Source organism: Sparus aurata, chromosome 11, assembly GCF_900880675.1.
Source record: "Sparus aurata chromosome 11, fSpaAur1.1, whole genome shotgun sequence".
NCBI classification, from domain to species: Eukaryota; Metazoa; Chordata; class Actinopteri; order Spariformes; family Sparidae; genus Sparus; species Sparus aurata.
The window spans coordinates 27,061,253-27,075,563 of record NC_044197.1 but is presented as its reverse complement, the minus strand read 5'-3'; the positions used below and the strand labels follow the sequence as shown (position 1 = coordinate 27,075,563).

The 14,311-nt window shown below is 41.6% G+C and overlaps 1 protein-coding gene across 1 annotated transcript in view; it reads right to left on the bottom strand.

Annotated features, from left to right (window-relative positions):
* LOC115592007 (contactin-associated protein-like 4) overlaps positions 1-3,902 on the bottom strand; it is a 117,791-nt gene extending 113,889 nt beyond the window's left edge. The window contains exon 1 of the mRNA XM_030434465.1: positions 3,321-3,902. Within this exon, the coding sequence (XP_030290325.1) occupies positions 3,321-3,405 (85 nt within the window). The 5' untranslated portion in view covers positions 3,406-3,902. The remainder of the gene's footprint in view (positions 1-3,320) is intronic.
* Positions 3,903-14,311: the final 10,409 nt, after the last annotated feature.

Below are 14,311 nucleotides of genomic sequence, written 5' to 3'. Positions count from 1 at the left end.
GTGAGAGAGAGAGAGGGAGATGCAGTGAATGAGCAGACAAAGACAGAGTGCGGCTGAGGATGATGGATGTGACAATGACAGAAACCTCCTGTCCTCCTTGTACAAAACAAAATGAATGATACGACACTGAGCTGAAACCTTTTCTTTCCTTAGGAAGCATAAGCTGGACAGAAGACGAGTCATTAAGAGGATGATGGAGGCCCTGACTGATATACAGTATGCTGCAGAGCTAAACATGTGAAGCACAGTGGAGTGATACAGTTAAAAAAAAGACTTATTTTCTGAATTGTCTGCTGGGCTTCATGCTCAGAGGAGACTGTTGTGTCTGAGCCAACACAGACAATGTGAGTCAGTTTCATTCCATACTATCAGTACCTCCCTTTGTTTCACAGCCATTGTTTTCCAAAATAATCAATACAGTTGAGAAAACACAATGTCTACATCAAGCTTCCATCATCCTTCAACCATCCATCCATCTTAATTAAACCAGCTGATTAAAAATGTGCGTGTGAGAACTTTCTGATCCACCAGGCACCTAGTTGTAGTCATTTTGCTTTTCTCTTTGATCATTTAATGTCCCTTTGTGGTTCTGTTGCATCTCTTTTTAGTCATTTTGCATCTTTGTGTAGTTGTTTTGTGTCTCTTTGTAGTTGGTTAGTGTCTCTTTGTAGTCATTGTGCTCCTCTTTGTGGTTGTTTAATGTGTATTTGTGCTTGTGTTGCAGTTTTTGTAGTTGCTTTGTATCTGAAGTTGTTTAGTGTCTCTTTGTAGTCATCTGACATCTCTTTGTGGTTCTGTTACATCTCTTTTTAGTCATTTTGCATCTTCGTGTAGTTGTTTTGTGTCTCTTTGTAGTTGGTTAGTGTCTCTTTGTAGTCATTTTGCTCCTATTTGTGGTTGTTTAATGTGTATTTCTGCTTGTCTTGCAGTTTTGGTAGTTGCTTTGTATCTGAAGTTGTTTAGTGTCTCTTTGTAGTCATCTGACATCTCTTTGTGGTTGTGTTGCGTCTTTTTGTAGTCGTTTTGTATCTGTTTGTAGTTGTGCAGTGTTTCTTCATAGTCATTTTGCATTTCTTTGTCATCATTGAATGTCTCTTTGTGGTTGCGCTGCATCTATTTTTGGTAGTTTTGCATCTTTATGTAATCATTTTGGGTCTGTTTACAATTAAATGTCTCTTTTAAGTCATATTGCCTCTCTTTGTGGTTGTTTAACATGTCTTTGTGGTTGTGTTGCATCTCTTTGTAGTAATTTTTTATCTGTTTGTGGTTGTGTTGCATCTCATTGTACATATTTTGTATCTCTTTGTGGTTGTTTTGTGTGTCTTTGTGATCATGTTGCATCTTTTTCTAGTTCTGTGTCTCTTTGTAGACATGGTGTGTCTGTTTACAGTCACAGTTGTCTCTTTGTAGTGTCTCTTTTAAGTCACTTTGCTTTTCTTTGTGGTTGTTTAACGTGTGTAGTAGTTGTGTTGCATCTCATTGTAGTCGTGTTGTATGTGTTTGTAGTTGTTTAGTGTCTCTTTAAAGTCATTTTGCATCTCTTTGTGGTTGTTTAATGTGTCTTTGTGATCGTCTTGCATCTTTTTGTAGTTTTGTGTCTCTTAGTAGACATGTGTCCGTTTACAGTTGTTAAGTGTCTCTTTTAAGTCATCCTACTTTTCTTTGTGGTTGTTAAATGTGTCTTTGTAGTTGTGTTGCATCTCTTTGTAGTCATTTTGTATGTATTTGCAGTACTTTAGTGTCTCTTTAAACACATTTTGCATCTCTTTGTGGTTGTGTTGCATCTCTTTGTAGTCATTTTGTATCTCTATGTAGTTGTTTTGTGTCTCTTTGTAGTGATGCTGCATCTTTTTGTAGTTGTTTTGTTTCTGTAGTTGTTCTCTGCTTCCCAATTAAACCAGCTGATTAAAAATTGCGTATGGCCTGATCCATCAGCCTTGTTAGTGCTTTCTGGGTCGATGCGCATGCAGGGGTGTGATGTATAAGGCTGCCCTCACTTACAGCGTCATACTGAGGGAGTAAAGTCTAATTACAGCGGGGAAGAAGGGTCGTCAGATTTTACTGAGCCACTTCTTTAACAGTTCAGGGACTGGAACTATTCATTTATACCTCCAGAGAGCAAAACAACAGCTCACACTCGACAACAGCATGAAATCAATCAGTCTATCTATCCATCCATCCATCCATCACACTTGTTGGGTTTTCTCTCACTCTTTCACATCAGCTTTCTCACAAAACTTTTAAACAAGCAACTCTTTCAGTTCACTTGACTTTACCTGACAACCAACCTTTTATGATCCTTTCTGACTATAAAACAGGACCTGATACAGCAGCAGCATCCTCCCGTGCAGCTGTCTCACATCTCCACGGACAGGCTGCCGTCTTCCTCCCCCTCTATCGCCTCCCCTCATGAGACAACACCACTCTAAAATAAGAACGCAACTTGTGGTATTCGCTCTCTTTAAAGTTGACAGCTGTAAATCCCCCGGAGGGTGTTCGCTCCCTTTCAACAACGAGCCCCCACAGTTGCTTGATCAGACCCAGCCAACTGTTTAATTCACTAAATTCACGGCATAAACAGCATGAGCTACAGTACACAGCTCCTCAAATCTGGAGAAACAGGTCGCAGAAGCACATCAAAACTGGCTTCCAGCTGCTGCCTCATGCCTTTATATCACAAGAAAGTCAGAATTCTTGACTTTGTGAGGAACGCGCTCGGTTAGGAAGGAACATATTCTTTGCACAGATGTCCTGAAATTGCAGCTTCTTTTCACTGATTGACATCAATGTAAAGTGAATATCTTCGGTCGGACAAAACAGGACATTCACAGGTGTGATACTGAGCTTTGTGAAATTCAAACCAGCTGTTTTTCTTTCTTGTTTCTGGTATTTTATAGGTTACACGATTAATCAATGGATGAGAAAATAGTTGTTTGAATAATCAATAGAAAATAATCCCTGGAATCTGAATCTCTCAGTTATTATTGTGTTTAAGTGTATTTCAGTTGCGTTTGACGGTTTTCTTTTATCATGTCTGACCAATTTACATCCTGTCCAGAGACATTATATCAGTACAAAAAAGAGACACACACTTTTCTTTTCATTGTCTTTGGAAATGAGCTGATTTATCATCAGACATTTAAAAGTCTCATCAGCAGCCATATGTGTCAAACACAGTCAAACCCCCCCAGCAGCCTCAGCACATTCCCTTACAGCCAGTGATGTCGTTTAGCGCGACAGTAAACCATGAGGGTCCCTCTCAACCAAGCAGCGCTCTATCAGCCCGCTCTCCTCGCCAGAAAGCGCACAGAGCCGCTCACCTTCTCCACCTGTCCCACAGGAGCCGAGCAGCAGCGACGCGACCAGCGCAGTAATCCCAGCGAGTCTTTTACTCCCCAGAGGCATGTTGAAGCGACGGGATGCTGCAGATTACAATCCTGCCTGTCGGAGGGGAGACAGTCCGTCTGTCTGTCCGTCCTTCCTCCTCCTCTTCTCCTCTCTCCACTCCGGCTCGACGCTCTCCTCCAGCTCCGCTCCGGTGCGCTGCGCTGCGCTGCGGTAGCCCTGCTGCCACAGAGTGGAGGGGCTGTCCGGTACCCGGCGGGGAGGATGCTCTCGCACCGCTCGCTCTCTGTCAAGTGATGGAGGGGAACGAGGAGGGAGGGCTTTTACGAGACTGTAGTGGGTCCGAGCAGAGCGCACCGCCTCCCCTCACCGCGGTCCTGAAGACTCTCAGAGTTCCTGCGGGGGGTCCCAGGACTGGACTCACAGGGAGCGTGTGGCTGACCGCTGCTCCACGTTTAACTCTTAATAGAGCCGTATAGTTCTCCGTCTGAAAGAAATACGTTTCTCTATCTGTGCGTGGCACCATGGACAGATTACGATGGGCCCCTGGGAGCAGACATATAGCCTCGAAGCAAGACTGAAAAAGAAGCAGTTTGTGTGGTCTCTTACAAGTCATTTTACTCTCGTTTGATCTCTTGCAGTTCATCTCAGTTTTATAGTTGTTGTTTTTTTTGGTTTTTTTTTGCCTTTTAATGAATGTTTTGTGTCTCTGTAAATGCTTTGTATCTCTTTGCAGTCATTTTATGTCTCTTTGTGGTTGTTGTACCACTTGTTGTCATCTTTTTGTTTCTCTTCTGCTCAGTTTGTGTCTCTTTATAGCTGTTTTATTTTTATTTGTGGATGTTCTGTGTCTCTCTATGGTCTTTTAGTTTCTATTTGCGGATGTTCTGTGTCTCATGGTCCTTTAGTTTCTATTTGTGGATGTTTTATGTCTCTCTGTGGTCCTTTAGTTTCTATTTGTGGATGTTTTATGTCTCTCTTTGGTCCTTAAGTTTCTATTTGTGGATGTTTTGTGTCCCTCTCAGATACATTTTGCTGCTGACCCTTGGTCTGACAGGTCTCTTTTGTAAATCCATTCACAGATCAACTCAACACAACTTACTTTCACTGAGTTTTTCAAACGAACATCATTCTGAGACTCTGAACGAGACTGTTCTAAACAGAGGAGGAGATCATTTGCTGAAGACCCACTTAAAGATCACATTCAGTATTTGTGTCTTCTATATGGTCTCTCAACGAAGAAAATGTTGAATAATTTTGTCAGAATTTAGTTAAATGTAATGTCCCAGACCCAAATGTGTTTCCTCTGACTACTCGACACACTTTGCTGAAAAGTTTGTTTGCTGTGTATGCTGCGATTCACAAAAATCCTGCTCGTATTTGCATGTGTTACACACGTTAAACCTCCTCAGCAGCCTCGTTGGGTCAATCTCTGCACATACACCATTCTGCACTGTGAAGGTCAAACATCCAAGTGAAGAGACAGGAGGCAACACACATTTTTAACCAGCTGGGAACTTCATGTTAATTGCTGCTTCACTGCTTGAGGATGGTACAAAGTGGTGCTACGAGTTCCTTGGAGTGCACAGCATTAAAAGAGGAGTGTCAGCCTGAGGAAACAGGATGCTCTGCAGTCTGGCAGTGCGGCAGCGGATACTTCTGTATCATTTGTCAGACCGTAACACTGACAGGTTACAAAATTCCTGTAATATTTCTAAAGCCTCACCTATCAATCTGATAAATACGTCATGCAAAGTTACTGTATATGGTGTCAACTGACTCAGATTCATTTTTGGTGGAGATAATTCTTTATGTTTTGTGATGTTAATAATGCGTTCTTTTATACAAAATTGACAAAAATTATCCTCATCTGTACTGAGAAACAAACTGAATATACTCATCTCGATCACGTGTCAGTGGTGCAGGGCCATGTTCACTTTTAAAAGCAGTTTTTCCCCTAAAATCCTCAGCTTTCCTGTGGAAGTGCACTTTTCGCTAAAAGTCCTCCAATCTTCTGCCTTTATCAAAAATTCAGATAAAAGACGGACAAGGAAGCTGATTGAAGGACGCTGAGAGTGAAGGCTGGATTTCGCCCAGACACTTTACAGCTGAGACACACCTCTGCCAAAAAAGGGCACCTTTTGATAACTGATGAATCTGTCACCTCTGAACACTCAGTCCACACCACAGAGTCTGAATATTTATTAAGAGCTCGGATTAATGAATATTCTAGTCTGACACACCTCATCAGTCATTCTGATGTCAATTAGGATGTGTTGCAGAAAGTGCCTAAACACTTTTATAATTATGTAGGTAGGTGTGACATATATCCAGTGAGAGCACCTGAATTTTAAAATAAGACGTTCATCAATCAATCGAATTTACATTTTTCTCCCAGGGTCACACACAGCTTGTACAAAGACACTGTAAACGTCAGAGGAACACCAACAAATGTCAGTCATCCACAAATACCCCCGGCAACACAAAGCCAAATTTACCCCTGACCTTAAAACCAGGAAGAATCAGCAGTGGGGCTTCTGTTGTTCCTGTGAAGGTCATCAGCAGGAGCGGCAGCCACGGCAGCGGCCTGCGAGTGTTCACCCACACAACCTTTGATCCAGGCTCTCAATGGCATGCTGTTTCGTATCAAGGTCATGTGTTGCCGGCTGCCAGCACCATCGCCCTTTGACGAGGGTCCTCTTAGAGGAGGTCTCAATTCAAAAAATAGATTGATTGTCCACTTCAGGGGACAAAATCATGGTGAATGTATGTATAGGCTTCTTTCCCACGTACCAATGCAGTGTCCGAAAACATGCTGTTTGGCACAGATTATCTGGTAATGTGAGGGGTTTACAGCTTCAGTCTTAAAGGAGGGCAATATGTAGAAAGTTTAGCGTAGTAACTAAAACTATCAACAAATTGTGAAAAAGAGTGACCTCAGGTTCAAAATTGCTAACTGCATGGCTGACTTTGTAAACCAGCTAAGGATAGCTACCGTTAGGCGCAGTTAGCAGTTATTCCGGTGGTTTGCTGCTCCCAATTTGTTCTAAGTATGAATATGACAGGTAGCCAATTCTTACATATTGCACCCTTAAGCCTCCTGAACTGCTCACAGACTCATCAGGGCCCCAGTCTTATCAAACATGTTTTATATTTACAATTCAAAATAATGATGATCACATTGGTACCCTCCGAGCTGGACCTCGACAACTGATGAGAGGGGCATCCCGGAGCAGCTGAGTGTGCTATCGCCGCTAAACCTGTGTTGGCTATGTTTCCCTACTCACCCGGACTCGTTTGACATTCAGTTTTTGTTTTTATCTTAATGCAACACGTTACTACAGCAAGTTGTGGCACCACGCTAACCTCATTTTGAATACGTCTGCTACCCCATGAGATCATGAGAAGGATCAAGTGTGAGCTCGGCTTTGGTCTAAAGATACATGAAGCCATGCATACACAGTCTCCTTTAATTTAATCAAGCCTAATCCAATATCAAACTCCATAGCCCTGTATCACTCAAAACATTAAACCAGCCATATCTGCTTCACCATGTCATCAGCTGCCTGAATACGTCTGAGTTTCTTCATCACGATACATGCATAATTCCCTAAGAAATTAAGAAAAATGTTACAAAACACCCTGTCTCGCAATGTTAGAGAAAGTGGGAAAAAATGATGTGATCCGTCCCTTTATCTGGATCCGCACTAAAAGTTAATGAGGTCTATTCTGGGGCAAAACCCACCCTCAATCCAAGTTTCATGGAAATGAGTTCAACAGTTTTGCCTAGTCCTGCTGACAAAACCAACCGACTAACTACAAATCAAATGGACACAGGCGAAAGTATAACCTCCTTGACGGAGGTTATCAGTGTCAACATACATGATAAAGAATATTAAGTTCAAGACAGACTTCAAAAATCAAAATTCATATGATCAGTTCATATGATTGTTTTCTGGTGGGCACAGAGTATTAAACACAAGAGCACCAGGCTTATAGTGAGCAATAGGAACCATTCTGAATGATCAAATGCCTTTTAAATGGTGTACATGTCGCAGAAATATGGTGGAGTTTACATTACGAAGCATTAGGGAATCCATCACAGTCTCACCTCGCCTAGAAAATCTGCATAATGTGGAGAAAGTACAGAGATTTACATACGCGCGTTCGAACAGGTGCAAAGAGGCTTATTTTTGGCATGAATCCACTCTGCGTGGCACTATTTTCCTGCTCTACTGTACCCCACAAATGAACACTAACAAGACCTCAGCGGTGAGCCAGAATGAGCAGCACAGAGCCCGCTTCATTTCCCCACTGATACAGTGTACTGCCAGCGCTGATGAAGCTGCTGCATGATCATATTCAACAAAGCGTGCACAGTAAGGAATGATAGCTGGCAGCAGAAATGAGAGGAGGCACATGGTGGTGTACAGTGAAGGAGGGACGGTGACAAACATCTGGTGTGTTTCCAACTGCCTGTTTTTGGGCACATTCAGAACAGCTGTATGGAAATGTAACAAAAAACAACAAAAAAACAAAAAAACACAAAACTTTAATTAGCGCAACTACATTTGCATACTCGGCTGAGGCTGAAAGGTTGGTGCATTGTTAAAGAAAAATGTGACAAAGTGCGGTGAATGAATAATGATGTACATGGATAGGTGAAAGAAAATCCTCCCTAGAAATATTTTATGTCATTTACTGTATTCTGGTGTCTTTTAACAGCCAGTTTGATACTTTAATCTGGCTGCTTGCATGAGAAAAACTATGGGTACATTTTTTTTATTCTATCCAGAGGAAGAGTTCAGGACCAGATCACATATTTGAAGACATTAAAAAGAAAGCAACTCGCCTACAGAAACTGATTCAATGACTTATTCAGAGCCATCTTTAATAACCACTCATTGTTTATTCAAACCGGCAAAAGACACATTGTTTGCTTCATTGTGTCATTCTGAAGTAAGTACTGATTGCACAGTGTAATGGCTATAAAAGAATGACTCCACTGTCACATGTAGCAAAAAATGCATCCAAAATGCAAGACACTCAGACGGCAGGAAGGGCAAAGAACAAACAGTGGGCTTGATAAAAATTAAGCCGTAAAGCATGACAAAGCTGGTAACAAAAGGCAACAAAAGCACAAGAGGCAGGCAGGGGCAACAAGGAGGAAGAGAAAAACACAGGCTTGAATGAACAGGGATTAATTATCAAATGAAACAGAAAAGTGAGCAGAAAGAAAAAGGTGGGAAAAGGACAAAGGGAGGAGGTGAAAAGATAAACATGATACACGGAGTGAACTACAAACTAAAACGGGAAATAACTGTTCGGTCTGCCACTTGTTCGGTTGTATTTTTCCTGGAAAAGTAAAGCACAAAGGAAAGCTCATCTGCCTTTGTACAACCTAAACAGGAAAATGCATTGTTTTCCCTTTATCCCCAGGTACCAGTGAGACAATTAGAAGAACTGTGGAAACTCTATACTGCGAAAGAAAATGAAACCCACCAATGGAGGAGACAAAGAAGGTGAAGATGAAGAGTGACAGACACTGAGACAAAAAACAACACTGAACAAATATTAGGGGCAACATATCACGACAAAAAGCATCAATATAACAACTATCTGCAACCTTTCATTAAAAGCAGGATCCTTGAATTCATGAGTGCGTTTGAGGGCTGTGTGTGAGCGAACCCATCATGTGAGCTGCATAATGTCATAACAGCTTCGTGGCACAGATACTTTGTAACAGAACAGAAGTGATAATTGCCCAATATTTTTGACAGGAAGTGGGGACATTTCCAGCTGCGTAGTTTTTTAATCAAAAAAAAAGGCATGTTTTTCCTGATCCTCATTAATTGTTCTTTGTGCCTAAACCTAACCAGAGCATAGGCACAGCGTCCCAGCCTCATATAACAGCTGCTACACCCCTGCGTACATGAAACATGTGACTTACACATCCAGCGAAGAGACAAAACAAGTGGCAGACGGAAAGATCAGGTCTGTGCGGAGCGACAAACAGACTGAAACATTTATCAAAGTAATGACAAGAAGTCACCAATGACATATACTTATCACATTTTCCCCTTACGATTGAGGTTTGAGTAGTGTTCCTTAACAACACCTGACTGGAGAATTAACGCCACCAACTGTTCTGGATGAGCTCAGGTTCCAAAACAACGCCGACGTGCATTGTCTCTGGCAGCTGCCCTGGAAATGTTTTCATAATTTGTGCTACATTTGGATGGAAATCTGGCTAATGACACGAGAAGAAGCACTGCGGTGAGAGACAGCGGGTAGCCTCAACCCAGAGGGAGGACCGAGTGCTGCAGGAGTGACGGGGGTTTATACACACACACACACACACGCACTCACACACACACACACGCATACACACCACAACAATCCCTTAAGTGCTCCACCAACTGACAGCACATAAAGGGATCAGTGGACTATGTTATAGTAATATCTGCTGTCTAATAATAACAGACAAAGGCAGAAGATGAGCACACACATAAAGCAAAAATTAAAACAATGTTTGAGTAAGCTAAATGAGAGGAAGTCTGTAATTATATATTTCTTTACTTTTTATTTGATTTGATTATTTGTATAACTTTGGCCTTATTCAGTTGGTTACAGTACAGATGCGGGTAAGAAATTACGTAGGAATAAGAGGGTTAGAGTTAACCAGTTAGTCCAACTGACGGTGAGATGACAAAGCAACACTGTGTATGAAAGTGTTCCGGTCTATCTTCAGACTTCACAATTATGGCTGAACACGAGGAAAGAAAAAAACAAAGTTTGCAGCATATATCCACATTAAAAGTCAGTCGCTTTTCTACCCAGAATTGATTGATGTCAGCGGGACGTCACAGTGATTTGGCCTATACTGAGGGGGGGTTTCATCATCGTACTCACTTACCAACCTATTACTAGAGTTTATTTTCTGCAATAGGGTAACAATAGTGAAAAAAATATGAGTGCAGAAGTGAAAAGAACAGAAAATCCAAGTAACTAGGACGGCACTCAGTATAGCTCGTACAACCGCAAAGTCCTAAAAGTCCCCTAAATTAGTACGTTTTTGTGTAATCCTGCTGACAAAATAACCAAGAAACAAACAAACGGACGAGGGTGAAAACAATAACAACTTCATATATTGACAGAATATCGACAAAGAATACAGAACAGACAGCTCACCAACGAAACGAGGCAAATGAATTCCAAAGCCAAACTACGATTTATTAATTTTTATTTCTGTGCCTACCTGCTGATAGCCAACACTCACTTAATAACCCAGCTATTAGAGCTGCTGTCTGGCCTCACCTTTCAAGTACATTAGAGAAGAAAGTAACAATCAGAACCATAGAGCAATCCTGCCTTCGCACTACGTGGCCCTTTGATAACACCACTACAGGAGGGTTGGGTTGTTCATTCACATACTTTGCCTCTCATGGGAGATCTTGCATGCTACCTTTTCAAACTGTTGCAGACTATACGTCATCTTAAGAGGCCTAATTATTGTAGGTGATGCTTTTGAATGAAACGCTGCATATCTGAATCACCCTCCGATGAATCAAATAAATAAAAGATAAACGCTAAACCGACAGAAATTGAAAGCCGAGTAGTCATTAATGTTGTTTCCCACTCGTGCTCTGTGTCTTTATCCCTCTTCTCTGACCGTCTTTGTCCCCTCAAGGACTTTTTTCTTCCTCTTCCTACAAAACACTTGTAGTAAAAATGCATCTGAAAATTCAAAGAGCATCTCCCGCTCTCAACAGGAAATTGCGCCGTCTATGGGAACATAATTCCGCCATCAGCGCTTTCTCCCTCCATGAAAAGCAAAATTGAAAATTGGATTGATGCTGTTTGTCCTCCCGATCATTTGTTGCCATATCTGAAAAGATCTGATGAAATTGCCTCACAATCGCGCAGAATGTGAAACCATTCTGCAGAGGAGGTGTGACAAAAGTAATTTCTCACACATTGTGAAAATGCATCGGCTCCTCTCAGCCGGCTGACTCGTCTGCTCTTAGAGGCGTCTTTTAAGTATAACCATGAAAATGGCCCTCATTCAGCTTTGAATCCAAACATGTTTTATCATTGTTGTACTTATTGTTACTTCGAGCTGTTTCATAATGAATATGCCCTGCATGAATTCAATTTCATGCGCTTTTAAAAGGAAACTCAAAAGGAAACTGCACAAAGACCAGAGTTAAAAGGAATAAATACGGTATAGTTTCAAGAAAAGTTATTCAATGATTTGCAAAAAACAAAGAAAAAAAGCAATTAAGTGCCTGGTTCTCTCCCCTGTAGGCCCAGTGCTGCAGCCTGATGTGAAGGTGCATAGACAGTGAGTAGGGGCTGGGGTCATATCAGATTTGTCTGTGTACATTAACACATTTGATCAGGTCTCTGTGCAGCAGATCTGAGCGTTAGTCGTGCTAACAACATGAGGCAGAGCTGCTCTGGAGGGAGAGTCAAACCTCAGTGAGCAAAGGCAGAGAAGTGAAGGCTTCCTGGCTTAGTAATAATAAGCCCCAGTGAAAAATGCAGAAAGGAAGAGAGGTGCTGTTGCTACTAAAAGAACAACTTTCTCTTATGTACTATGAAAGTGCAAAATCTCAAGTGGATTACATCTCACGTAATTTAGAGGGTTGAATCAAGACGCTGCTCGTTTGTCGACTTTCACGATACAAACTTTTTCTGCTCTGGCTAAGAGGTCAGAGGTCAGGTGGGCCAGATGGAATTGAGAAGAATTCAAGAGAGTTCCGAGCAAAGTGAAATGTGCTCTACAGTTAAGCAAATAAAGAAGAAAAATAAACACATGATAAAATCATAAAACAGTAGAAGGATCATAAAGTGAAGAGCCAAAAAAAAAAAGATAAAGTTTTTTTTTAATGAGATTTAAGTGAAATGGGTTTCTTTATCCAATGATAACGTCATTCCAATGTAATGACTTTTTTATTGGCCATACATATATGGTTTGTGTCATGACGTGAAATGAGACTGTCCCTGTCTCTCTTTGTCAACTATGCAAACCTGCAGATGATTTATTTAAGTTGTTGTGGATTTCTTTGTGCAGGACTCGGGGCAGGATTTCCGTGCCAGCTCTAGTTGCAGATGTGATTTTATTCACTTTCTCGATTGCCTCGCCTAAGTGCCTCTGTCCTCTCCGCTAACGGTAGACGGAGAGCAACAGTAGTTAAGATTAGTTTAGAAAGGAGTCCACTCAACCAGCTTCTAGCTCGACACAGAAGCCCCTTTTTTTAGCGGTTAACGGTTGCACACAGACCCAGTGCAACATTGGGCTCAGAGCTTTTCTCCAGTATTCACTCTCGTTTGCTCACTTTGGGTCTCCACCAGCTCCTGAGGGAAATATCTGGCCTCCCACTGACTGAGGTCTCCATTATGTTCAACTACTTGCTTACTTTGACAGTGGGGCCTTTTTTTCTTCTTCTTTTCCTCTTATTAAGCTCTGTTGCAGCCGAACACAACACCAATAAGATAAAATGGTAGTATCAGTGCGGCTTCATTTATAATTATGTATTCTTTTACAGAGCTCAAATACAGTCTTTTCCACTCCAGATTTACATGGGGGAGAGTTAAGTGTTTGTGTCAAATAGAATCTACTGCTGGCATTTATTCCTTTCTCACCTGCTGTTAGCCCTAGTTAGCATATAGTGCAAATGAGCCTCAATGGAGTCGGTGAAAAGTAACTGCATCATTTATCCAGACATCCGCTTCGCTTTGAAACTGAAATCCTTCTGCACATTAATACGTAAACAGATGCATATGGGCTCCCGCATACCCTCACACACACAAACACACCGAGACGTCTTCCATCATTACAATGCTTCTTTCTCTCCGTTGCTTGTCAAGCTTTAATCCTGTCAGAGCTAGCACCAGATCTCAGATCAGTGAGTCCAGTTATGCCAGCTCCCCACTGGGCATCTCTTGGTTTGTTCACATTACTGTTGTTGGTTTTCCTCTCAGCGCCTCTTTTCCCGTTTCTTCAGCTCGCCTCGTAATATCTTTTCAATAGATGAGATGAGTACAGAGGTGCCTTTTCTGTTAATTACACAACAAGAAAGCAGCATTTAAATGGCTCTGGGGTGTATTTCAGCATGTTATTTGTATATTTGGAGTGACTCCCAATCAAAGCAGGCTTGTATCCCAGGGTGTACTTCTATCGCATAGACAGAATGATAGTGGACAGAGCTTCTGGATCCAGAAAGTGAAGCAAACGTGAAAGTGCCTGAATCCTGAATTCTTTGTAGTGTCCAGCAGAGGGCGACTCCACTAGTTGCTAAAAGAAGTCCAGTTGTATGTAAGCTTATGATAAAATTACCCTCTTTTTTAATTGATTTAGTCTTAACTTAATAGTTTCCTGGTCTTTGTCTGTAGTTTCAAGTTGTCTTCAGTGCAACCTGATTTTGAAATCATGGTCCCATTTAGAATGAGATAGACAATAAAGCAGTGTACGCGTTATGGGGAAAGCTACCTTGTGATTTACAATGGCTACCATGGCTTGTCCTCGGGTGCTCAGTCAGATCCAATCAGGATGGAGGCGTAGCTATGCGAATCCTCCCAAGCACCACCCTGTCAACAAATATGGTCATTGTTGGCTCCGAAAATAAAACAAGATGGCAAGGGCTATAATGCAAAATTCAAGGTTTCAAAACAGCCCAGAGACCAATGAGTGATGTCACAGTTGGCTTACACTTGTTTTACAGCCTCCAACTGCCAGTGCAGGGTAGCTAAAAGTAACGGACGACTGGTTGAAACAGCTAGCTAAAAGGTATCAATGAATGATTGAAATAGCTAGCTGAAGGTAATGAATAAATGGTGGAAACGTTTAGCTAAAAGTAGGCTAATGGTTAAAATAAACCTCACTTTCCAAAGGCAATGAATGAAAAGGTTTAACTTGGTAGCTCAAAGTACTGAATAAAACGTTTAAATTGGTGACTAAAAG